Source organism: Elgaria multicarinata, chromosome 9, assembly GCF_023053635.1.
Source record: "Elgaria multicarinata webbii isolate HBS135686 ecotype San Diego chromosome 9, rElgMul1.1.pri, whole genome shotgun sequence".
NCBI classification, from domain to species: Eukaryota; Metazoa; Chordata; class Lepidosauria; order Squamata; family Anguidae; genus Elgaria; species Elgaria multicarinata.
In genome coordinates, this window is record NC_086179.1 from 68,547,250 (window position 1) to 68,571,231 (window position 23,982).

General features: G+C 41.7%; 1 protein-coding gene across 2 annotated transcripts in view; it reads left to right on the forward strand.

Moving 5' to 3' along the window:
• Positions 1-23,982, forward strand: part of CPED1 (cadherin like and PC-esterase domain containing 1) — a 117,218-nt gene that overhangs the window by 29,559 nt on the left and 63,677 nt on the right. For both annotated transcript variants that reach the window (XM_063134062.1, XM_063134061.1), the window contains exons 4-6: positions 5,916-6,022; positions 7,945-8,020; positions 22,743-22,878. In XM_063134062.1, the coding sequence (XP_062990132.1) occupies positions 5,916-6,022; positions 7,945-8,020; positions 22,743-22,878 (319 nt within the window). The remainder of the gene's footprint in view (positions 1-5,915; positions 6,023-7,944; positions 8,021-22,742; positions 22,879-23,982) is intronic.

A 23,982-nucleotide genomic window follows, 5' to 3' on the forward strand; every position in this document is an offset into this window, starting at 1 on the left:
TATTTTCCTTTGTTGATAGTAAAATACACATATTTATCCATTCAATATTTAATTAATTTCATAAACCCAGAGTATGAATAGTGATAGTGCATAACAAACACCATTTCATTGTGTGGGTTCATTCACAGTGATCAACTGAGTGATTGGTTTACATTTATCTTTCTGACCCTCTGGATCATTCAGATGATGACTTCTTGTATTCCTGATTCTTCTATGGCATCCAACTGGTTGAGACCCAAGACTGACCTTGGGTCAGACTGACACAACAAGTTAAGCCATAATGTTTAGCTCAAAGTGCTCAACCACTGTGGCTTAATGTGGCTTCTGAACAGGGCCACTAAGTGCACAAGATCAGCCATGTAGCCTGAAAGTCCTGTGCTAGTCCTGCACCTGGCCTATTCAGCCATGTAGACCACAAGGAGATGCCCAGAATAAAGCACTCTACATATCCTCTTTGGGTTGAGGAGATGAGGAAGTATACCAAGCCAGATCCCAGAATGGGAGCCAACTGGACAGGGTCTAAAGCTGTGTCTGCAATTCCAACATGCCACTCACTGGGGTAAGCGTCAGCAGGGTTACAAAAATGGTACATTATTATGCAGGACAACTTGGTGCTGATGCCACTGTTGATTTGGAAAGGTCATCATACTTGGGATCAAGCAGCTCTGCGTGACACGCAAAAGTTCAACAGGTTCCACAAAGGGACGTAAAGATTTTGTAAAATCTGCTCCGTCTGCATTTCACAAAATGTCAGGTGCCTTTCGTTTTGTTGTCCACTTATTGACACAATCTGATCCCCCCCAATTTTCCAAAATATGCGCAAATTCGCACTTGCAAAAAATTCACAAATCCCCCCCAGAATGTGTGAATGCCCCCCCCAAAATGCTTTAGCCTGTAGGAGAAAAGCACATTTTTCAGCCAGTGTTTCTTTTCTTCTTTTTAAATGTATTTTTCTATGACTAAATTTGCGTAAAATTCCAGAAAGAAAGAAAAAAACCTGTCCACAAGTCCACGTGACTTGGAAAAGGCTGGTCCACAGCAGAGGCCATGGGTCAGATTCATGGAAATCCAAACACATTTGATTCTGCTGTGGGTTTCTCTGCTTTGCCTAGTTCCACACCAATGCCTGCATTTCTGACTGCACCCACTTCCTTGCACAGATTGCTTGTCCCAATATCTGGTTTGTTTATTTTTTAAATGAAAGCCATTTTGCTCGCCTGAGTAGAAACAGTAGGGAATTCACATATTTACATACTTTGGTTCTGATATGCTGATCCGTAAACCAATTAAAATCCATTAAATTTGGGTTTAGTCTCCCACTGACTTCAATGGGAACAAAATGGACATAAATCCAGTTTTGCTTGTGAGTGACTCAGACAGTTAACTCCTCATCAAACTTGTTCCCGTTCCACCTTTAAGCATTCAAAATTTAAATATACTGATAGTCTTAAATGTGGCTCACTAATGAAACAGGTGGGGCTAATTATCTTTCCATCTACTGACAGCTGAACTGAAATTTCGCATTATTGGTGTATAGTCAATCAGATTAAGTCATTACTTACTCCACTTGACATTGTCTAAGATGGTTGTATGTGCTTGGGCTACCAGCTGGCACTGAAGTGCTAATAAAATAATTTAAAAGGTCCTCTTCATGCCTTCAGTAGCTTGTTGTCATAAATAGAAGTAGTACAGCATATTTTTTCATCATCATGGTAATCAGATTTAATAGTTGTCTCTTCTCCCCTCTTCTGCCCTCCAGAATTAGCCTATTCTTTTGCCTTTAACAGCAGTCTGCAGAAATAAACAGGCGACAGCACAGAGACAAACATTTCACCTAATAATGACTGGGTTCAGATGACTCAGTAACCAACGATGGTTAAATAATCAACTGTAGGTCAACCGTGGGTTATTGTGTTGCCTTCAGGACTTTTTCACACCACCATTGGTTATTCAGCCAAACTAACCAACACAAATGACCAAGTCTGTGCAGAGTTGATTATTTAAATGGCCGCTGGTTATCATGTCGTGTGTTGGGCACCATTGACTATTTTGGTGCACACAGTTGGTTATTTTCAGCAACTACAGAGTCCTCTGGCAAGAAAGGCCAAAGCTGCAGCTGCCGCACTAGTCCAGCTGGCAGAACTCGCAATGGCTGATGGGATACCAGCGGGAGGACTGAGAGGAGAAGAGAGGGTGGGAGATGTGTCAGTCAAACACACCATTGACTAATACTCAACTCGATGCTGGCCTTAATCCACACCATATTTGATTATAATTATGTCATGTGGGGAGTACCCCTTCGATAATCAACTGTGGAATTGACTAATAACCCACCATTGACTATTGTGTTGTCTGAATGCAGCCATTGTCTCTATGCATCAAGCTGCTACAGTGGATGGTTGAAAATCTAATACTCTGTTACGTACATAATTCACAGTTGTGTAGTTTCCCAAGACATTTCTCAAGTACACATTTCATGGAATCTCTCCATTGATTTCATTTTCACAAACAAGAAATAATGTGTAAGGTTATTTGATATACTGCAAAGAGGAGTTCTTTGATTTTACCCTTTTGCTATGGCTTTTTTTATTATTATTTCAAATGTTTCCAAAGGTATGAAAATTTATTTTCAAGCCAGTTTGTCATGCTGGGTTTTTGCTTTGCTGCCTCCATTTGCAGAATAATATCTCCCACTCCAAAAGCTCTTCTGATGAAAGAATGTTTGTCTTCTACTCCTACTAATCATTTGTGCTTCGTTATTTATTGGCCATTGTAGGCATTCCAAGTGGTCTGTTCAGAAGGCTGCATTCAGAAGAATGTGTTTACTGCCATCTTCTATCTGGATGAAAATATTGAGCCTTGTATCAATGAGATGTTATTTGTAAATATTCTGCTTCATTTGTTGTCAGGAACTGGACTATTTGGAAATAACATGAGTCAGATTCTATGGACTGATGTAGTGAGATGGCTTCCTAGAGGGTGGGTGAGAAAGCAGGAGAGAAGGGTTAAATTCCTAACATCAGTGTTGCGTTACTGAACCTCTCCTGCCTCTCCATCTTTAAGCAAAACCGCAAGGATCAGAAACTTGTTGCCCTCCAGTTGTTGGACTACAACTCCCATCAGGCCTAGTCAGCATAGCTAATAGTGCAGTTCAACAGCATCTGGAGGGCCACACATTCCCCATCCCTGCAATACAACAATGCTTATTTAGGAAAGGAAGGAGATGGGCTGGGCTTCTTATCTTTCAATGGATCCAAAGGTCCATCAGAGTGACACCTAAGTTCTCTGCCATGGGATAGAATTCTACAAACCTGACACCCTCCAAATATTTTGGACTCCATCAGCCCCAGCCAACATGATCTGTACTCAAGGGTGACGGGAATTCTAGTCCAAAACATCTGAGGGGTACCAGGTTGGTTGTTGTAGCCTTTCCCCACTTTTACCGTCATGGTGAAATGATGCCTATTTAAATTGTGTTTCCCAAAGAAAATACATATTTGCTACTGGTGGCTCTGATTCTCAGAGGTAGGAATTGCACACGATAATAATTCTTGGCGACAATAGATGGAGATTCCAGCTGTATTAGGAGAAGTTGTGAATCTCTGCAGTGAGTCTCTCAGAACCAAGGGAAACACCGAATCTTGTGTGCAATGCATGTTGCCAGTTCCCGGTGTTCAAGAATGCTGCTACTATGAATGTGCAAAAAAATGTTGCAGGTGAGTAGATGGTGGCACCATGTCTTGTGAAGATCTTTCCTGAGACAAAGTGGAATAGGTGCTACTCATGTAACATTGACATGAAGCAGGCTTTTGGAGTGGCAGGGAGAGCAGAGAATGCAGAGGTGGGTGTGATCCTCCCCATTTGTGAAAGAAACCTGTTTAGAAGTGGATGAGCTGTATCCATCTCAAATTTCAAATCTCAACTTGCATCCCAAGTTGAGCGGGAATGCTTCCATGCACTGTGATCACTCTTTCTTTCTCAGTGTGTGGAAAACCATGGTTTGCCATTTTTCCAACCCAGCAAACAACGGTGTGCATTTGCCAGATTGGAAATCAGGATCAAAACATAGTTTGGTTGAATCACTGCACATGAGAACAGGAGGGAAACAAAAGAGGGATAGTGCAAGTCAAGAGCCCTTCATTAAATGCCAAATCATGATTTGTTGTTATGTTTGAACCAGCCCATTAGTTTCTCCAAGGCAAATGCCCTATCTGCAATTTTGGAATAACAATATGGCTATCTGAAAAGGTTGTTGTTAAGATGATTATTATTATTATTATTATTATTATTATTATTATTATTATTATTTATTTATTTATATAGCACCATCAATGTACATGGTGCTGTACAGATTGCACAGTAAATAGCAAGACCCTGCCGCATAGGCTTACAATCTAATAAAGTTGTAGTAAACAATAAGAACATTCCAAATAAGTGCTATATAAATGCTAAATATTTGTTTCATTATATTAGTTCTGTTAATGTTCCAAAAATTCCTTCTTAGAGAGTTTCTATCCATCCTAGATTGAAAACCCCCCACCATCTCCTTTATGAAATTAAAGAATTAAGATCTCTGGGATAGCTTCACGTGATTTTTCCCATAGGTGACCTCTCTTATGAGGAAAAAAAAGGTGAGAATGTGTAGACAACATGTAGAACTAAGGGCATGTTTATATAGTTCATGGTCACTTCTTATGCTATAACTCCTATTCTATGGAAGAGACATTAAGGTGAGGAGGACTGCGGCCTCTTCTTAAATGACACATGTAGCCCTACTACTGAACTGTTTCTTTATTGATTTGATTTACATCCCATCTTTCTACCAAAAAATGGCACTCAAGACTTGCCTTGAGGAAGAGAAAGGGAGCAGCTAGAAGCAAAAGCTTCCCTCAACACAGGAGAGGTCTCATGGGACCTTTTGCACACAGCAATGGATGTATGAAGTGTCTTTTCCAACAGTAATTGCAACTCCTGTGAGAGTCAGCATGAAATGGGACAGTATGCACCATTTCACGGCAAGGGGGAGGCCCCGTAAGGCTTCTTTTTCTCTGCAAATGATGTGTGACGTTCTGTATTGCCTTGTACTCTCTGTCCCTCCCTTCTTTTTTGGCTTGGAGAGAGGAAAGGGGTGCAGGAAAGGGGCATCAGTGACTAAATTGGTATTATCGAGTGTATATCAATGGGTTAATTGTTATTTTGTATTGGTTTTATATGCTCTTTTAATTAATTTTATGTATTTGATTTATATTGTATTGTGGTACTAATGTTGTTCCCTGCCTCGATCCAAAGGGAGAGGCGGGTAAAAAATAAATATATTATTATTATTATTTATACCTTTCACTTGAAAATCCTCTTCGAGCCATTTTGAATGATCAGCATACATGAACCCTCAAAAGTGCCAGATTATTTTGGGTGCCATGATTGTTGCATAGAACTATATTTATTTATTTATTTATTTATTTATTATATTTTTATACCGCCCAATAGCCGAAGCTCTCTGGGCGGTTCACAAAAATTAAAACCACAGTAAAACACCCAACAGTTTAAAACACAATTACGAAATACAGTATAAAAAGCGCAACCAGGATAAAACCACACAGCAAAGTTGATATAGGATTAAAATACAGAGTTAAAACAGTAAAATTTAAATTTAAGTTAAAATTAAGTGTTAAAATACTGAATGAATAAAAAGGTCTTCAGCTGGCGACGAAAGCAGTACAGTGTAGGCGCCAAGCGGACCTCTCTGCTTGGCAACGTTTCTATTTATCACTTCTTCATAGCAGTGAATGCAAAATTCTAAACATTCACAAACTCAAAGGGTACACAAGTTGTTTTTTGGGTTCCATGTTTTCTCAGACTGGAAAGTCATCCCAATTCTTTCCTATTGTGCTTCACTTTCTTTCTTTTTTCTGTAGATGATTTAAGCTCTTGGGATCTGTTCCTTTGCCTGTCTTCCACCAAAGCTGACCATGAAACTTGCTTAAATACAGTGGAATCACTTCCAACAAGGTTATTGCAGAAGGTACGATTGCAAATGGTCATCTCTGTTGTTGGCATATCCTTGAGAAATTATTTAAAAGCATGTACATGTTGTACATCTCAGTATTTGTTTTATGACCGAATATTTATTTATTTATTTATTTATTACATTTCTATACCGCCCAATAGCTGGAGCTCTCTGGGCTGTTCACAAAAACTGTTGCCAGTTGCCAGTTCCGGGACCTTACAGCTATCCAACATCTATAGGAATTACTTGATATTAGAGCAGATGCTTTGAATGAATGAAATCTCAGGTGCAATCTTTAGAATCTTCACTTAAAAGGCTTAAGGCAGGAGGACTGGGGGCGAGGGGAAACATACATCTTGGAGAGCTACCATCAAGACTAGACAACATCAAAACAGATGGGCCAGTGGTCTGACCCAGTCTAAGATAGTTTCCCCAGACCTGGGGCCCTCCAAATGTGTTGGCCTACAACTCCCATCAGTCCCAGCCAGCATGGTAAGCAGTTGGGGGTGGTGGGAATTGTAGTCAAAACATCTGGAGGGTGCCACATTGAGGTAGGCTGGTCTAAGGCAAGACAACCTCATGAGTTGGGTGCAGGGTCATAGCCCAGTGCTTTGCATAAACAAGGCCTGGGCATCAATCCAAGCATCTCCAGTTAAAGAAGGGATATGAAACTACTCACTTGCGGAGTGTTCTTGGGTTACTTCAAGCCCCGTCCCCTGGAGAAATCCACAATGTTATCTCCAATATAAGATCAGAGATAACAGTAAGAATTTCCCTGTGTACCTCTCCCTCCCTCCCTTCCCTCCCCTCTCTTATGGAAGCATCATGGAGAGTGAAGCACGTTTCTCCCGGTCAAACCAGTGAGACTTAACAACAGCCTAACTTTGGCTGTGTCACTGAAATTACTATGTGATGCCATAATGATCTGCTTTGCTCTTATCTAATCTGAATTGTTGTAATTCACCTCACCCACAGTAGGAATGCAGCTCTCACACATTGCAGGAAAATATAGGATTCCAAAGAAATTTACACAAGTGTCTCATTGAGAGAAGAATGTTTGGGGAACAAAGGAAAACAAAGTGTGGAACACACACACAGCTTTTAAGAAGGATTGGGTCCCATTTTGATGGGTGTAAGTGGGAGTCATGATTTTTCTTGCCAGATATATTCAAGATTTTTTTTAAAAAAACCAGACCATGGATTGCCCTCTTACAGTCATCTAATATAAATACCTCTCCTTAGGCAAGTGGACAGCTGTGTCCATGAACAGCAAACATTTCAGAATCACAGCCAATATAAACAGCAGGGGTTTTGTTGTTTCTTCCTAAGTGAACCTTAAATTACCCACCTGCCTGTTATTTGCATAAATATCTGACTACATAACTTACATGGGGATGTACGCACCTATGGGGCTTTTAATTAAAACAGAGGCCATAGCTAGACCAAAGGTTTATCCCTGGATCGTCCAGGGGTCAAACCGGTTCATCTAGGTGACACACAGGGGATCCAGTGCTCAGGCAGGGGCGAACCCTGGATGATCCCAGGATAAACCTTAGGTCTAGCTGTGGCCAGAGTGAAGTTAAAGTTGACTGAAACCTTCCACACAGGTTTAGTCCATGGCTCACTGAAGCTATTTCTCATCCTGTGCAAGAGAATGATTCCCACCTCTCTGTTCTGGCTGACATAACTGAGGGACACAAGTTCTGCTGGCATCCTTTATTTGTAGCCTTCCCCAACCTGGTGCCCTCCAGCTGTGTTGGACTACAATTCCCACCACCCTTGCCAGCATCACCATACTAGTTGGGGATGATGGGAGTGATTATCAGACACATCTGTAGGGCGCCAGGTTGGGGGAGGCTGATTTTCTGGCATATAAAAGTGATGGTACCATTACCAAAGGAAATAAAGATGACCAGAATCTCTCCCATTCTTTTCAGGCAAATGCCGTCCCCCAAATACAGCGCCTGCTTTGCAGAAAAGAAGGATTGTGCCAGATAGTGAGAACATTTCCAGGTAAATCTCTGATTCACGCCAATAAATTGCTTCATTTTGGTTATCTTTGGGTTTGCTTGCTCAACAGAATAAAGACGCTGGAATGCGAGTGCATTTTGTTTCATCTTGCATTGCTCTTGAAAATAACTTGGAGTTACTAATTTTAGCTCAGCCTCATTTATACAAAGTAGCCAAAGGCAGTCATAAATTATTCTGATAAAGGAGAATGTTGTTTTCCTAGGCCTACACTAAGACCTGATTCTCACTGAGGGCCAAAACAGACATTACTTTAAATATGTGTCTAGCAGGTATGTCTTTTTGCATATTTACTCTAGAGAAAGTGCAGGGGTTCCAACCTGGATTACGACAGTAGTAGGGTGTGTGTGTGTGTGTGTGTTAAGATCTGGATTGGGCTTCCTGTGCCTACTTTAGAATAAAAATGAAAAAGGAAGACATAACTGCTAGAGACACATTTAAGAACATAAGAAGAGCCATGCTGGATCAGACCAAGGGTCCATCTGGTCCAGCACTCTGTTCACACAGTGGCCAACCAGCCATCGGCCAGGAATGAACAAGCAGGACATGGTGCAACAGCACCCTCCCACCCATGGTCCCCAGCAACTGGTGCACACAGGCTTACTGCCTCGAATACTGGAGATAGATGGCAACCATCAGGGCTAGTAGCCATTGGTAGCCTTCGCCTCCAGGAATTTATCCAACCCCCTTTTAAAGCCACCCAGCTTTAAAGCCTTTAATTTAAAGTGATGAATGTTTTGGCCCACAGGTAGAAAACCTATTAGGGCTGTACCACTTCAAGTGCAGGTTGGGCTTGCACATAGAAAATTAGATATCAAAGAAAAGGATTCTAGCCTAGCCTTTCCCCTGGCATGTTAGTTTTCTATATGCAAGGAATTATTTTGTATGTAAAAGCAATAAAGAATCTTGTGGCATCTTAAATACTAATAAATTTATTCTGGCATTTATTCATCCAGGAAAGCTTATCCCAAATAAATGTGTTAGTGTTTAAGGCACCACAAGATTCTTGGTTTTTTTCGTTGTAGTAGATGAGATTTTGTATGTAGGATCTCACATGAGCCCCCAGCTCTAATCTGAAATGAGGCAGCCCAGACAAGGTTTACCACCTTAGTGAGAAATAGTCGTGAAATACAAGGAGTTGCATATACATCATCCCGTGTTTTATGCTTTTTCATCCCTAAACTCTCAAAATATCTGGATGTTATTGTTTCTTTAAATTTCATTTGTAGCCTAGTGTGGCCTAGTTGCCCTTTTGCATTATGCTATTAAATTGAGTGGGGGTTGGTAAAAGTAATTCAACACAATTAGATTACAGATGTTTGGGAAAGATGAATTTTCCAAGCTCTTCCTTCTAAAATTATGCAGGTTTTTTTCAGCTGTAGTAAACCAGAGATGAAGAACAGTACTTAATTTGAGGCATGGCACACTAGGCATTTTTACTAAGCACTTCTCAGTCATAGGAATCAATGAATTAGACATAGGAATCAATACAGAAACATAGCAAGATGATGATGATGATGATGATGATGATGAAGATGAAGAGTAGCTCTGAATCTGAGCAGTGTACCTTGATTATATCACAAAATAACTTGAGGCATCTCCCTTTAAGATACAATGGGTTTTTTTCCAAGTAGTTGCTCTCAGGCACAGGTTTCCCTGTTATCGCATTGGAGCTCACATGCTTGCACTAACTGAATTTTCATACACTTCTTAAAATGGGTCCAGAACTTCTTTCTGCCTGAGGGCCAAATTCCATCTCAAAGACACTCTTGGGGACCACGTTCCAGTGGTGGGGCAGGGCTGAAGGCAGAAAGGGTGAGGCCAGATGCAAATGAGAGGGACCAAAATACCAAACATAACAGCATATTTTAGCCTCAAGCTCTTACCGCCAGTAACTAAGCCTTAGGAACGGAAGGCAAAACTTCACAAAAGTTGGGAAACCACAGAAATATTGGTGGACAGGGGAAAACCGGGGGGTGGGGTGGGAAATGAAGTATGGCCTTATGGGAGACTCCAGAAAATCAGACTGGGCCGGATCTACACCAAGCAGGATATAACACTTTGAAAGAGGTTTGAAAATGGTATATGGAATGTGTCCTGGACCCCAACAGTTGTCAATACCGTTATAAACCGTTAGAAAGCAGTAGTGTAGATCCTGCCTGATATGCCCAGATGGCAGGTTTAGCCCTGAGCCTGACGTTGTCAGCCTGTGACAACCAGACAACTATGACACATTCAGCCTGTGTCAGATTTTTAAAAGTGGGGACCTCCCCCTCCAGAAACATGGAACAGACATGGTGGTGTTGGATAGGTCAGCGGTGGAATGTGAACTCTCCAAAAAGCGATATTACCTGTTACATATATCAGAAAGGAAAACACTGAATGTTCTGGCTTCAAGCTGGCTTGTGAAGCCACGGGTATACCAAGGAGTGGTCCATTCTTACAGCCCAGGGATTCCAGAGTCCTTACAAAAACTTGGAATCTGAAAGGGGGAAAAATATTGTCTTTAAAAGAGGCCTTAGGACATCTCAAAGATATACCCTGAGTGAGTGATTATGAAATATAAATAAAGCACTTTTCTATTGTTCCACTTTCTCTTGGCTCTTCATCAGGATATCCTCCTCATTGTTTGTAGTGCTGATTTTATTTTATTTTATTTCTTTCCTGGAATTAATTTCCTTTCAAAAGAATGCTCTATGCAAGTGCCATAGCTTGGATTGATGGAATTCTGGCATGGGTAATCTTGGAAGGAAAATCAGAATGCTCCCCGGGATTTCTGTTGGACAGGACCAGCCTTCCCGAACCTGGTGCCCCCCAGTTGTGTTGGACTGCAACTCCTAGCATTCCCAGTCAATGATTGACAGATCTGGAGGTCACCAGGTTAGGAAATGCTGGGTTAAAGAACCTTCCTCCCTACAAAGTGCCAGATATGCTCGATAGGGATAATGACAATGAGAGGATAAAAGCTGGAGGAGAAAGAGAGACAAAATAAATGTTACATTCTCCTAATAGGGGATAGGTACCGTAATACAGATTTAGGACAAGATCCAGCCAAATCTAAGTACTTTTTAAATCCCTTGAGTTTTGTGGAGAGCTTTTCTGCAGATGTTTAATTTCCACATTGCAATGAGTAGACTTTCAGATGTTTACTTTTGACTGGATCACGCCCTCAGTAGATTCTCTTGGATCAAAAAGCAAGAACGCTGTCAGATGGCCTGTCTTTAGTGAGCCTAGCCTCTTCTGAGACATACATAAACTTGCTACAATTCCTGCAATGCCTTTAATATTGCCTTTGTATGGCCAACCTCCTGTTTTTTTTAAAAAAAAGTGCTTTTGAAACAACAATTTTGCCAGGGGCAGTCTCAATCTCTCTCCCCACCCCCCACCCCGTCGCCCAATTCTCTGTCCTGATGGGGCATGTGGTGAGCCTGCTGCTTAGTTGGCTGCTATCCACCATACACTCCCTTAGTCCTGCCCGCAGAAATCTGGCTCTGTATCCTGCATCCTCACTACGTCATGCGGCAGAGCCTCTCCAGCTTGGAAAGCTGCCATGGACACTGTGTCTCCCTTCATCCTTACGGTCTCTTCCTCAGCAGCTAAAATATAACTTGGGAAGAAGACTGCAGATGCCGACGTTGCAGAGATCGGGGCTCCCTTTGGAGGCCACTTATCCAGCTCCACCTTGGAGGAAGCGAGATCTATTTGCGAGGTGCTGCTTCCTGCTTTCCCCTTGTTCTTGCCCTTGGAATAGGTCGCACCATCTCACATGAGAGACAGTCATAGAGTTTCCTCATGTTCTCATCCCAGTTATATTTTCATAGCAGCAGGTGGTTGGCCAACACTATCAGCTTTGGGATATGTCATGTTCAGCCACATTCCTTCTGTGGGTTGACTGATCGACAGCTGCCTTAACGATCTACATGGTAATATACTCTTCTTAGATTTCTCTTCACACTGGGCTTGAACCCAAGATCCATTTAAAATAAGAAGAGAGAGAGAGGGTGTAAATACATTATCATGACCGATCTACACGATTACAGTTGTTCTTACAGGGACAATACTGATTTGCACGTGGGGTTGGAGGAGGTGGACCTCTGAACTTGCGAAGAATCAGCGCTTAACAATGGGATAGGGGCTGCTCTGCATGTGCTGCCTGGAATTTTTTAGCCCTTTCTATTCAATCCCCTGCACACACAGGAGAGAAGTATAACCCCCTTCCACTCAATCCCCTCTCCCAGGGCATGTCTACATGAAGGGATTGCCCCGGGATGGATTCACAGTAGCAGCATGTCATCTACATGTTATCTACATGATGCAGCCACCATTGTGAAGCCAGCTGGGGGCAAACCCTGGAGACTCCACTGAAAAAAAGTTGGGCACTTAGCCCGACTTATTTGGCAGAGGAGGCTTGATTGGATGCCATGGGCTGGACAGGGAAGGGGGCGGCCCCGCACCTCTGTAACAAAAAACGGGGAGGAGAGAAACAGGGCTGTTCCTCCCCCCCTTTTAAAATTTTATTATCTGTATCTGTGCAGCTGGGCAGATACAGCTAATAAAAATAAAAGGGGGGAGTAACAGGCAGCCAGAGGGAGGTCAGAGGATGGTGCGCCTGGCGTCCCTCTCCTCACATCCTCCTCTGGCTGCCTCGTTCCTTCCTCTCCCCATTTTTTAATTTTTTTTATCTGTATCTGTGCAGCTGTGCAGATACAGATACTAAAAATTTTAAATGGGGGAGGAATGGCCCCATTTCTCTCCTCTTCCCCCCCTCCCCCCTCCGGTTTTCTTTTCTTTCTTTTTATTTGTAGAGAGTGGGGAAAGTTCGCACTTGCGTTCCTTCCTGTGCAGATGCTGGGAAGCAATGCAAGTGCAGGAGCCAGGCGCCTCGTGGAACCAAAGCACCACAGTCAAGATGGAGGCTCAGTGTATACACAAATGAGAAAAGTGTTACCGTTGCTTTTACAGGGACAATACTGACTTGCATGGGGAAGGGGGCAGATCTCCACAGACACAGCCTTTTGACCTTGTGAGGAAGTGTTCCATTTCATGCCGAGACTTTTGACCTTGTGAGGAAGTGTTCCATTTCATGCCGAGAGAGGAGAGTGTTTTCCCAAGCCTTGAGTGAGATTGCTGCCATTTTAGCTATATCAAGATCATCACTCAATAATAAGTTCAGTGTTAATATATAGGTGAGATAATTAGGATTAGTAATTATCTGCGTCAGACTAGATTTTCTTTACCTTATGACCACATCAAATATGCCATTTTTTTCATAGATTTTCATGTGTGACAAAGCTGCAGGCTAAGCGCATGTAGAAGCAGTGGTAAAATAGGCGTCTGTGCAATTTGTATTCTACTACACAAAAATGTAGAAAATTCATGACCTTTCAAATGGCCCTTGTAACCTGGATCTAAATTATATTTACTCAGAATATGTTTCACTTATTATACTTCCTAGAAAATATGCCTAGGGACCATACACCCTTTGCATGGGGAAGGGGAGGAGGTGTTTGAACATGAAGTCATGCATTTTCTAGCGGGAAAGTCGTGTTTTTGCAAGGCTTATTTTGAGGTCCAAAAAAACCAAGATCATTTGGTCAATCCTGCTTTGTATTTTCAGAAGCCTATGAAATATCCTTCTGTCTGAATGATTGAAGGTTTCACCCTTCACTGACGGTTTTTCTGGTTTTCTGCCTCAACCACTTTGAAAACCATAGAAGATTATAAAACTGTACTTCAGAACAGTCATCTTATTCAGTAGATAATTTGACTGGTATGCGTAAGCATTTTAGAAAATTTAGGTCATTGTGTTCTAAGAAATATATTTAAAAAGTATCTCTCATTGTTAGGCTTCCTTGTTCCATTTTTTAAAAATGCTACCAAGCTTTTGTTGTCGTCGTCCTTGCACCTCCTTCCAATGTATGGCTAAGCCATGTAATAATACTTCCTGTGCAAAATGTATTGCATTATAGAAATTCCTGCTGTAAAGGAATACATTTTGATGTCATAGGCACCTAACGTTATAGTTGCCTTTTTAGATCTGATTGACTGATGGATTAATCTATGCCACCTTTCCCCCACAAGTGGGTTCTAGAGAAATGTACAAAGATAAGTAACACATCCACAACACAGTAAAATATCCGCTCAAAAATCAGAGGGATAAAAACGACTCATGAACCAGCAAAAATATATATGACAATGTTAAAAACTAATTAAAATGCCTTGACAAATAAAAACATTTATGGTGCCTAAAAGGATACAGCACTGGTGTTATATGCATGTAATACATAGCAGTTTGCAGACATAAACTATGATGATGATGATGATGATGATGATGATGATGATGATGATGATGATTTACATTTGTATACCGCCCCATAGCCAAAGCTCTCTGGGCAGTTTACATAGGATACAGAATGTTTGTTTGTAAAAACCTTTCTCTCTTAATAAAGAGGAAAATAAATTAATATGGATAAATTAGAGATATTTTGCTGCCCCCAATGCAACCATTAAAATCTCCTTCAAGAACATCACAGTCCCCTGGGACTTAGGGGATATGTTTGCTCTGAGATTTTGGAATAGGGTGAATTAAGTAACTAATGTGAAAGAAGATAAAGGACACAGTTATTAGTTCCCTGATATGACTCATAATGTGGTTAACTTTTGCCTAGGATTTAGGGTGCTGAATCATGTGCTGCAGTACTCTCCGATATTAATAGGAGAATGGACAGTTGTCTCAAAAATAAAAATAACTGCGCATGTGTTCTTGGTAAGCCAGCTATGTGGTGATTTGGTAAGCAAATGGGTCTTGAACTTGTGAATATGGTTGACATGCCTAGGAAGAACATGAAGAAAGGGATTTTAATTTCATTGATAAACCCTAGAAGGCTATTTAATTTAAGTCTTGGCTATAGTGAATGTAAGTGAAAAAACGTGCCATGATAGAGCCAGATATTATTGGTTGATGATTTGCCATTGGGGTGGGTGGGTGTCTATACGATGTGGCTTTGTGTAGCCAATTTCCTCAAAATGCTGCAGCATCGCTGCAAATTGGAACCAATAAATATAGATAGCAAGAAGGAGCGCAGACTATCTGGCTGGAAAAGCACAGTGCTGGTGGCCATTCGGCTAACCTGTGACCCATGCCCTGCATTCTCGTGCTTACCCTGGATGGGGAAAAATCATAATTGTGTTGGACCCACCCCCAGCAATGCCCACCAGCATTAACCCAAACCATGGGCACCACCGTAAGATGGAAAACAACGTGGTGACCTCAGAGCAACACAAAAGGCAGAGTAAAACCACACCATGAAAAAGCGCAGTTTCGGAGGTAAAAGCCTGATGTGGCTGTGAGTTGGTGAATGCATTAGATAAACAATGCAGTGCTGCTGCACAGCCATGATGGGGTAAATACCCTGTATAGACAACCCCTTTACCATAGGAAAAAAATATCCAGGTTATCTTGGATTTTATATCTATTGTGTAACTTGTCTACGAAATGCCCTGATGGGTGTTCAAGCTGTGGCATCTCTTCAAATGCCAAACTAATTCAGCAGACTCACCTGGCACTAACATTGTTATCTTTTTGGCGCCAGGTCAAGACTTTTCTTTTCTCCCAGGCATTCAAAAGCATTTAACAACATATGCTAAGTTTGTCTTTAATGGACCCCAGAACTTTTGTTGTTTAAATGGATACTGTTTTATACTGATGTTTTTATATTTTTGATGTTTTTAAATTTTGTATACTTTTAATGTTCACTGTTTTTAACTTTTGTAAACCGCCCAGAGAGCTTCAACTATGGGGCGGTATATAAATTAAATAAATAAATAAATAAATAAATAAATAAATAAATAAATAAATAAAAGGTGAGGGCACATTAGAGGTACACATTTTCCCCCCTGTGAACAGACTGGGGATGTTATTTTGATCAGAAAAAGGTGGCAAAGGGAGCAAGTGTTAAACCCCTCTCCTGTCCACTGCTACTTCAAGAAAATTGGCCAAAAATGAGCTGCTATCAACACCAGCCAGAACTTGCATCATGGATCTTGGATTTTATACCTATTGTGTAACTTGTCTACGAAATGCCCTGATGGGTGTTCAAGCTGTGGCATCCTATCAAATGCCAAACTAATTCAGCAGGTATGCTAGAGTCATCTTGACAACAGAGAATAAAAAGTGCCAAGTAAAGCACTTGGGATGTGTTTTATTTTATCTATCGCTATTGTCGCTGAACATGACAGCACGCAACTGCTCTGAAAGGAAGTTGCTTAACTTCCTAAAGGGAAATAAGATAAGGCATCTAATTTGGTCTTCTTCATTTTCATATAACCAGAAACTTTCATTATATGGGTAGCCTGATACTTTTAGTATCCCATTGTAAGGTCTTGATGTTCTGGTTCAGACCACTGCAGAAAACCAAAGGGAGTTACTGTAGCACTTTCACAATCAGCACCTTGAAAAAAACCTAGAAGCAGCACATAATGGGCTTTGTACCTGAGACATTAATTGTGTGCTCATCATTCCCTATTCACAGTTGTTTATGAGTTCTTTAAACAATGTTGTGCCCCTCCAGTTTTGCTTTTAACCAGCACTTTCATCACATTTTTTAGAGCAGGGAAAATCCAGCATTTATTGTGAAAGTGAAAATGTGATTTTCTCTCTTGCATTTGTGCTATTCTGCTATACCACAGTACCACCTAGAGGTTATGTAGCGGAAAGCAGGAAAGGAAAGCTCATGTGGTAAGTGAGTGGGTGCCTAGAATGAGTAGGGCCAGCACTTCTCAATAGAAGGACCTCCATCACAGCCACTTTTGCTTTGTACAGCTGCAAAACTTGTTCCATGCAGCTACTGGCCAGGCATGAATGAGTCCACACAGTTTCAATTTGTTAACCTCCCACAAAATAATAATAATAATAATAATAATAATAATAATAATAATAATAATAATAATAGATTTCTGGAGCAGCAGCTGTACTGGGTGTCTGGAAGACCAGGCAAGCCTTAGGGCATGGAGTCAAGAAAAGTGAGGTCTACAAACACCTATAATAAGGGTGCTTAACCTGAGGCTTGTGGCCCATCCAGCCTACCTGAAACTCCAATCCATCCCTCTGGGGTTTCCCAGGTGGTCATCTCCTTCCCTTGGCCATGCCCCCTTTCCTCCAATTGCCAATTGTTTGGAGGTTTTTGCAGTCCCCCCACCCAATTCTAAAAGGTTGAAATTTCTCTCTAAAGGCTTAATTACTAGCAATAAAAGTTTTAAATAAAAATATGCTGGTATTTTTGGCCCCACCCCCTTTTCCCTTCAGCTCCACCCACCACTGGAATGCAGCCCCCGAGAGTCTCTCAGAAACTGAATTCGGCCCTTGAACTGAAAGAGGTTCAACACCCCTGATCTATAGAAAATAAGGTGACTCTAAGTCTGGGTTTGGATTATCACGGGGTGGGTGTGGGGAGAGAAACCATTGTGGCTTCTCCCCACGCCCACGCCATACTGCATGTGCACCCATCATTTGCATAATTACCCAAGCTGCAGTGAGGGTTGGCGGGTCATCTGAGCCCAGCTCAGGATGGATGGATGAATCCAGGATGGATTCATACACACCCTATATTTGCATTATGTAACCAATGGGCATATGCCCCATGCCGGGGGAGAAGCCACAACATCCTCTATGACAATGCAGATGCTTTCCATGTCACCCCATCTCTCCGTCCTCCAGCCCTGTTTTTTTATGTTCCCCTCCAGATATAAATTTTTCAAGATAATTCAGATGAGTGTTAGATTAGTGTGCTGCACTAAAAAAAAAAACCAAGAGACCTGTGACCTCTTAAGGATGAACATTTTTTTCTGTGGCATAAGTTTGTGTGATCCGGAGCCCACTTTATCAGATGCATGGTGTTATCCTCTATTGGCAGCTGAAGATCTAAAACTTGCAGATGTTATCTGTAAAACAAATACAGAAAGATCATCTTTCTTTAGTTACTCTGAAAAGAAAACTTTTCTTTAGTGTGTGTTTCAAGGCTGGACTGCATTTGGTAGTGGGGAGCTTGAAACTATTTTATCTCAATATTGATTTATATTAATGGTACATTGGTAGCTGCTCGTTCAGTTTGGTCTCCTTCATTCATACCCTGATGTAGACTTCTCATTGCGGCGCCTGTTCCAATTCTGCAGTGTGATATAAAGAAAGCTTCTATGTAGCATGTTTCTACTGAAGCATTTAATGTCCTGTCCCTCTTGCAGTCATTTGATCACACTTGCTTTATTGCATTTGAGGGAGGCAGTTCATACGCTAATTCAATTTGCCGTGTCTGGAATGTAGCTTTTAAAGGACTCCAGCTCTGATTCACTCACGAAGCCACGTGTATCGCATGTCCTTAACTAAATGTAAACAACAATCCCCTTCTGCTAGGCAAATGTTGCAGCCCAATGCTACCCACAAGGAAATCTCAATATCTCCATTGGTACTGACTCCCAAATCAGTGTATTTGGGATTGCAGCCCCTGTTTACCTAGAAAGCTGAGTCAACCCTTAATATAGATTTTGCTCCTGTTTGCTCTTTAAGAACCGGCTTCTGAAGCTATTTGTGATTCTGTGAAGACTCTATTAAAACTGAAGTTGCAGTCCTAGGGAGCAGATCTTATTCACATCAGTGGGACTCACTTTCGCATGGACTTACACAAAAACTGACAGGTGAGGCCAAAAACCCTGTCAGGAATTCAAACAAATGGATTATTTAGTGCCACCAGCATTAAATACCACTGTTTAAAAGTGCTTTCCCCCTTGCCCATGCTTACTTTAATTGACTTTGCATCTTATACTGCCCAATGACAGTTTACACAATTTGCACAATACGTTTCAAATTGCTTGTGGCGTGACCCATTCAGCCTTATGCGCATCTCGGGCCTGTCGCTTTTGCACAGTTTACTAAAGATGTGATAAGATCTCCTGTGCCCCAGAATAGAGGCAGGAGGCAACTTCCTATTGGCTGCTAGAATCACCTGATCAATGGTTCCAGCAAACCCCCTCACTACAGCAGGATCTGCTGGAGGACTTTGGGGGCAATTCCATGCATTGGTTCATGTACCTGGTGATGCAGGTTGTCAGGAAACATCCTCCCAGACTAAAGGAAAAGGGCACAAGAACTGCCTGGTTTTTCCCTGCAGAAAACAAGCGCACTCTCCAACATCATCCGGAATTCACCAACACCATCCAGAATTTGTTAACTCCAGTAGAAGTTCAGTTTCAAAATGGTGATGATTGCAGACTAAACGAGTCACTTTATTTCTGCTCTCTGCCTGCTCAGGGACTTGCACGTTTTGAGACAGATCTTACTGTTTTCAGAAATGGGGTCAACCATTGCTTCTTTGTCCCAGCATGCCAGGTGTTATCTGATACCTACAACACCTACCACTAGGGACTCATTCAGTTAGCATTCGCCATAACCACAATCAGACTCCTATGACTATGTATATGCCGTTGGCAAGGTGCTTCGGAGTACACATACTTTTGAATTCCATTTTTGCCACCAAGGCCTTATTCTTGTGTAACCATTAGAAACCCTAAAGCCTCAATTATGCTTTTACGTTGGCATATTGAAATAAAATGAATCTCTTTAAAGGCAAGTTGTACTAATCACTTAATAAGCTTAGCACTGTGTGGTCTCATGCTAAGTAACGAGATCTGGGAATAATAAGAACAGTTTGACTTCTCTCTTACTTGAGCATTTGGAAATGTCTAAAAATGGACTTTGCTGTAGTTAATAAAAGCCACACCACATATGAACAAAAAAGGCTTTGTGAAAAAAGAGGGGGGAAAGGAATGAAAGAGAACACCCTCTACTGGCAGATCTCATAATAATATTGTTGCAGTTCCGTTATTAGAGATAACTTCAATGAAGCATGTTATCAAAACCACTGTGGAAAGTATTTATGCTTGTTTTCACTCAACTGATTGAGTGAAAACAAGATATTATTGAAAAGGTCCAGTAAATTTTCACTTCATGTCCCACCATTGCATGTAATGTTATCTTGAGTCCCACAGAAATAAATGGAACTTTCAGCCCAATACTATTTATTTATTTATTTATTTATTTATTACATTTTTATACCGCCCAATAGCCGAAGCTCTCTGGGCGGTTCACAAAAATTAAAACCATCATAAAACAACCAACAAGTTAAAAAACACAAATACAAAATACAATATAAAAAGCACAACCAGGATAAAACCACGCAGCAAAATTGATATAAGGTTAAAATACAGAGTTAAAACAGTATAATTTAAGTTAAAATTAAGTGTTAAAATACTGAGTGAATAAAAAGGTCTTCAGCTGGCGACGAAAGGAGTACAGTGTAGGCGCCAGGCAGACCTCTCTGGGGAGCTCATTCCACAACCGGAGTGCCACAGCAGAGAAAGCCCTCCTCCTAGTAGCCACCTGCCTCACTTCCTTTGGCAGGGGCTCACGGAGAAGGGCCCCTGTAGATGATCTTAAGGTCCGGGTAGGTACATATGGGAGGAGGCGTTCCTTCAAATAACCTGGCCCCAAACCGTTTAGGGCTTTAAATGTCAATACCAGCACTTTGAATCGGGCCCGGACCTGGACTGGCAGCCAATGAAGTTGTAAAAGGACTGGCGTAATGTGATCTCGCCAGCCAGTCCCTGTTAGTAAACGGGCTGCCCTGTTTTGTACCAGCTGAAGCTTCCGGACAGTTTTCAAAGGCAGCCCCACATATAACGCATTGCAGTAATCCAAACGAGAGGTTATCAGAGCATGGATAACTGTAGCTAGGCTATCACTGTCCAGATAAGGGCGCAGTTGGTATATCAGCCTAAGCTGATAAAAGGTGCTCTTTGCCACTGAGTTCACCTGTGCCTCAAGTGACAGTTCTGGATCGAAGAGCACCCCCAAACTATGGACCCGATCCTTTAGGGAGAGTGCAACCTTGTCCAGGACAGGGCAAACATCACCTCACCGGACAAATGAACCACCCGCTAACAGTACCTCCGTCTTGTCTGGATTGAGTCTCAGTTTGTTTACTCAGAAATAGTCCCCACTGTTTTCAATGGGGCTGACTTTCAGAAAAAAATGTGCAAAAGATTGCTGCCTCAATGATATATAGCTCCATCTGATGAGCATTTTGTTGCATGGTCATTACTGGGCACTCATGAATTCTTCGGAGGTAGCTCACATGACGTCGTCTGCCTCTCATATGCCTTCCGCCCCTTCCGGTCTTCCTTGCATAGCAAGAAAAACCAGAAAAAGTCCAGTTGCTGCTCTCTCCTGCTGTGTGTGGGAGAAGCAGGGTGTTCACAACAAGGGACTGAATGGCCCTCGTGCACCTTGTTTACATCCTCTTTGAAAACAGGAAGTAAATGAGTGTCTGCGGAGAAATGATGGTAGCCAGCGTTTCTTCCTAGGTGTGATGGAGCTTATAGTTGTGGAATGAATACCTATCACTTTTATAAAGGAATTTAGGTACCCCAGGGTTTTTTTTAGTGTGCAGTTGGACACAAAATGTGCAGTCGGGGGGAAATGTGCAGTTGGAAATCTGATAATGTGCAGTTGAAAAAAGTGGTGGAAAAAATAAGACACCTGCTATGTGTTATGTATTTATTAAGAACTTAACAATAGACAAAATTGGCGATGGCATGTAACAGAAATTATATAAGGATGCAGGTGAAAGAGTCATTGTTGGGTCCTGTGATAGTGTTGCCTGAATAGATGTGGGGGTAGAGTTGGCACTTGGGTCTATTGCATGGTCTGGCCCCTCTGTCTGTGTCTCTGTCCTGTGCACTATTGCTGGTTAGCATCTGATTCAGGTTGTGAGGGAGTCTGTAGGCCAGGACTGGTCTGCCTCCCAAGGCTTGTGAGAGCAAAGTATCTGTGCTGCTGATGGGTTGGAGTTCACTGATGATCTGTTGCAGTGGTTTCAATTGAGGGCTGTAGGTGACAACCAGTGTACTTCTCTTGGTCTGTCATCCTTCCTGGGTATGACCCTGTCAATCTGTCTTTAAGTTTAAGGTGCTACTAGTGTTGGTGATAATCTGTCCAGTCGTGAAAGAGAAATAATGTAATTGGCTTGGGTGGGGGGTCTGACAGGGCATTTGCGCAGTTGGAAAATTTGCTTTAAAAAAACCCTGGATTTTATCCAATGGCTACAATTCGTTGCATGTTTATTTCAGAATAAGCACCACTGAAGTCAGTGAAGGTTACTTTCAGTTAACCTAGTATTTGATTGGTCTGTATTTTGCAAGTAGTATGTGGCTCCTGCTTGGAAGGAAGAAGAGTGCAATCCTATGCATATATAGATAGAAAATCTGGCTGGGGAATGCTGGAAATTGTAGGGCTTTTATCTGTCCAGACATGCATAGAATTGCACCCTACATGAGGTGTGGTAAACCCTAGTAAATGGTCTGGGGATGCCTAATTCTTTGCCCTTACCGATGTGTAACGAGCTAACAAGTATGGATCTAATAAGTGCCTGCATGGGACATCATTGGCAATCTTATATAAACCATTCTGAACTTTCTAAAAGAAAAACATAATAAATTATAGTAAGAGGGAAGCAGAGCTATAAATCATGTTGCACATTGAAAAGTGTTATAGGTGGGAACAATAATATGATAAAAGATTTGATTTCATTGCAACTCCTGAAAAGAAAAGCATTCTCTATTTTCATCTCTTTCTCTTCTAACTCAATGTCTTTTTCAGATTTGCATCTTCCAATTGCTCTTCCCGCTTGCCCAGAATCAAACATTCTACCTCTTCGTACTGTGAAGTCTCATGATAATAATCAAAGGACAAGTTTGACCCAAATGTTGTATCAGCGAATCAGGAATATCCAGCCGTAAGAGAATGGCTTTGTTTTCTTAACAACATACAGGCTAAGAGCTCGTCTTTCCAAAACCCATTCCATTATAGAGCACAAAGGTTCTTCAGAGTCTAAGGGAAACCTTGGCTGTGGCAGAGGAAAAAATATTTTATTCTGACTTGATGGCTCAATTCACACAACACTTTTCTCAATGGTAGTGTAACAACTCCATTGTGGAGTTGATACACCACTGTTGGGAAATGTGTTGTCTGGTGAGAAAACTCCACACAACAGTGGAGGTTTTTTTAGAAAGCACTCCATGCTGTATATCCACACATTGCAGAGGAGAGTTCCTGCACAACTGTTGTGTGGCGGGCTCCATGGAGTTTTGCGTTGCGATGCATTGACTTTTCCCACTGGCTACAGAGTTCCCTGGCAAGAGTGGCAAAAGGAGTGAGTGCCACTCTAGGAGAGTTGCTGGGATTGTTTTATTTCAGCAATGGCTGATAGTATACCATTGGGGGAGGAGAGAGGATGGAGGAACTGTCAATCAAATGCTGCATTGACTTTTACTCCACTCCATAGGAGGCCACAACCACACAACGGTGGAGTTGGAACATGTTGTGTGGTGAGTACCCCCTACAAACTCTACCTTCAAGTGAAGTTTTCCCATTGAGTAGAGAAAAGTGTTGTGTGTACTGAACCAATGTGTTCAAACTCACATCAGTGTAGTAAAACTGTCTGTGGAACTTACTTACAAAATAATTAACACAAGAGAATATCAAATAACCTGTGAGTTCAGCATGGTGAATCAATTTGCTTCAGGCAGCATCAAAGGGCTACATGAAGGCAGGAAGTTAGTGTCTGAATAGTGGAGCAAGACTTTTGTTGCCCCTAACATTGGAGAGGGAGCCATTTGAGCTCTGCCTTGGGTAGAAAAATGTCTTGGGCCTACACTGAGAAAATCTTATTACAAGCCATAATCTCCATCTAGAAGGGCAAGTTCAGTATCAGAGGTAGTGTCTCTATATTCACCAATTGCTGGGGAACATGGGAGGTGGAATGCTGTTGCAACAAGTCCTGCTTGTTGGTCCCTGGTCAACAGCTGGTTGGCCACTGTGTGAACAGAGTGCTAGACTA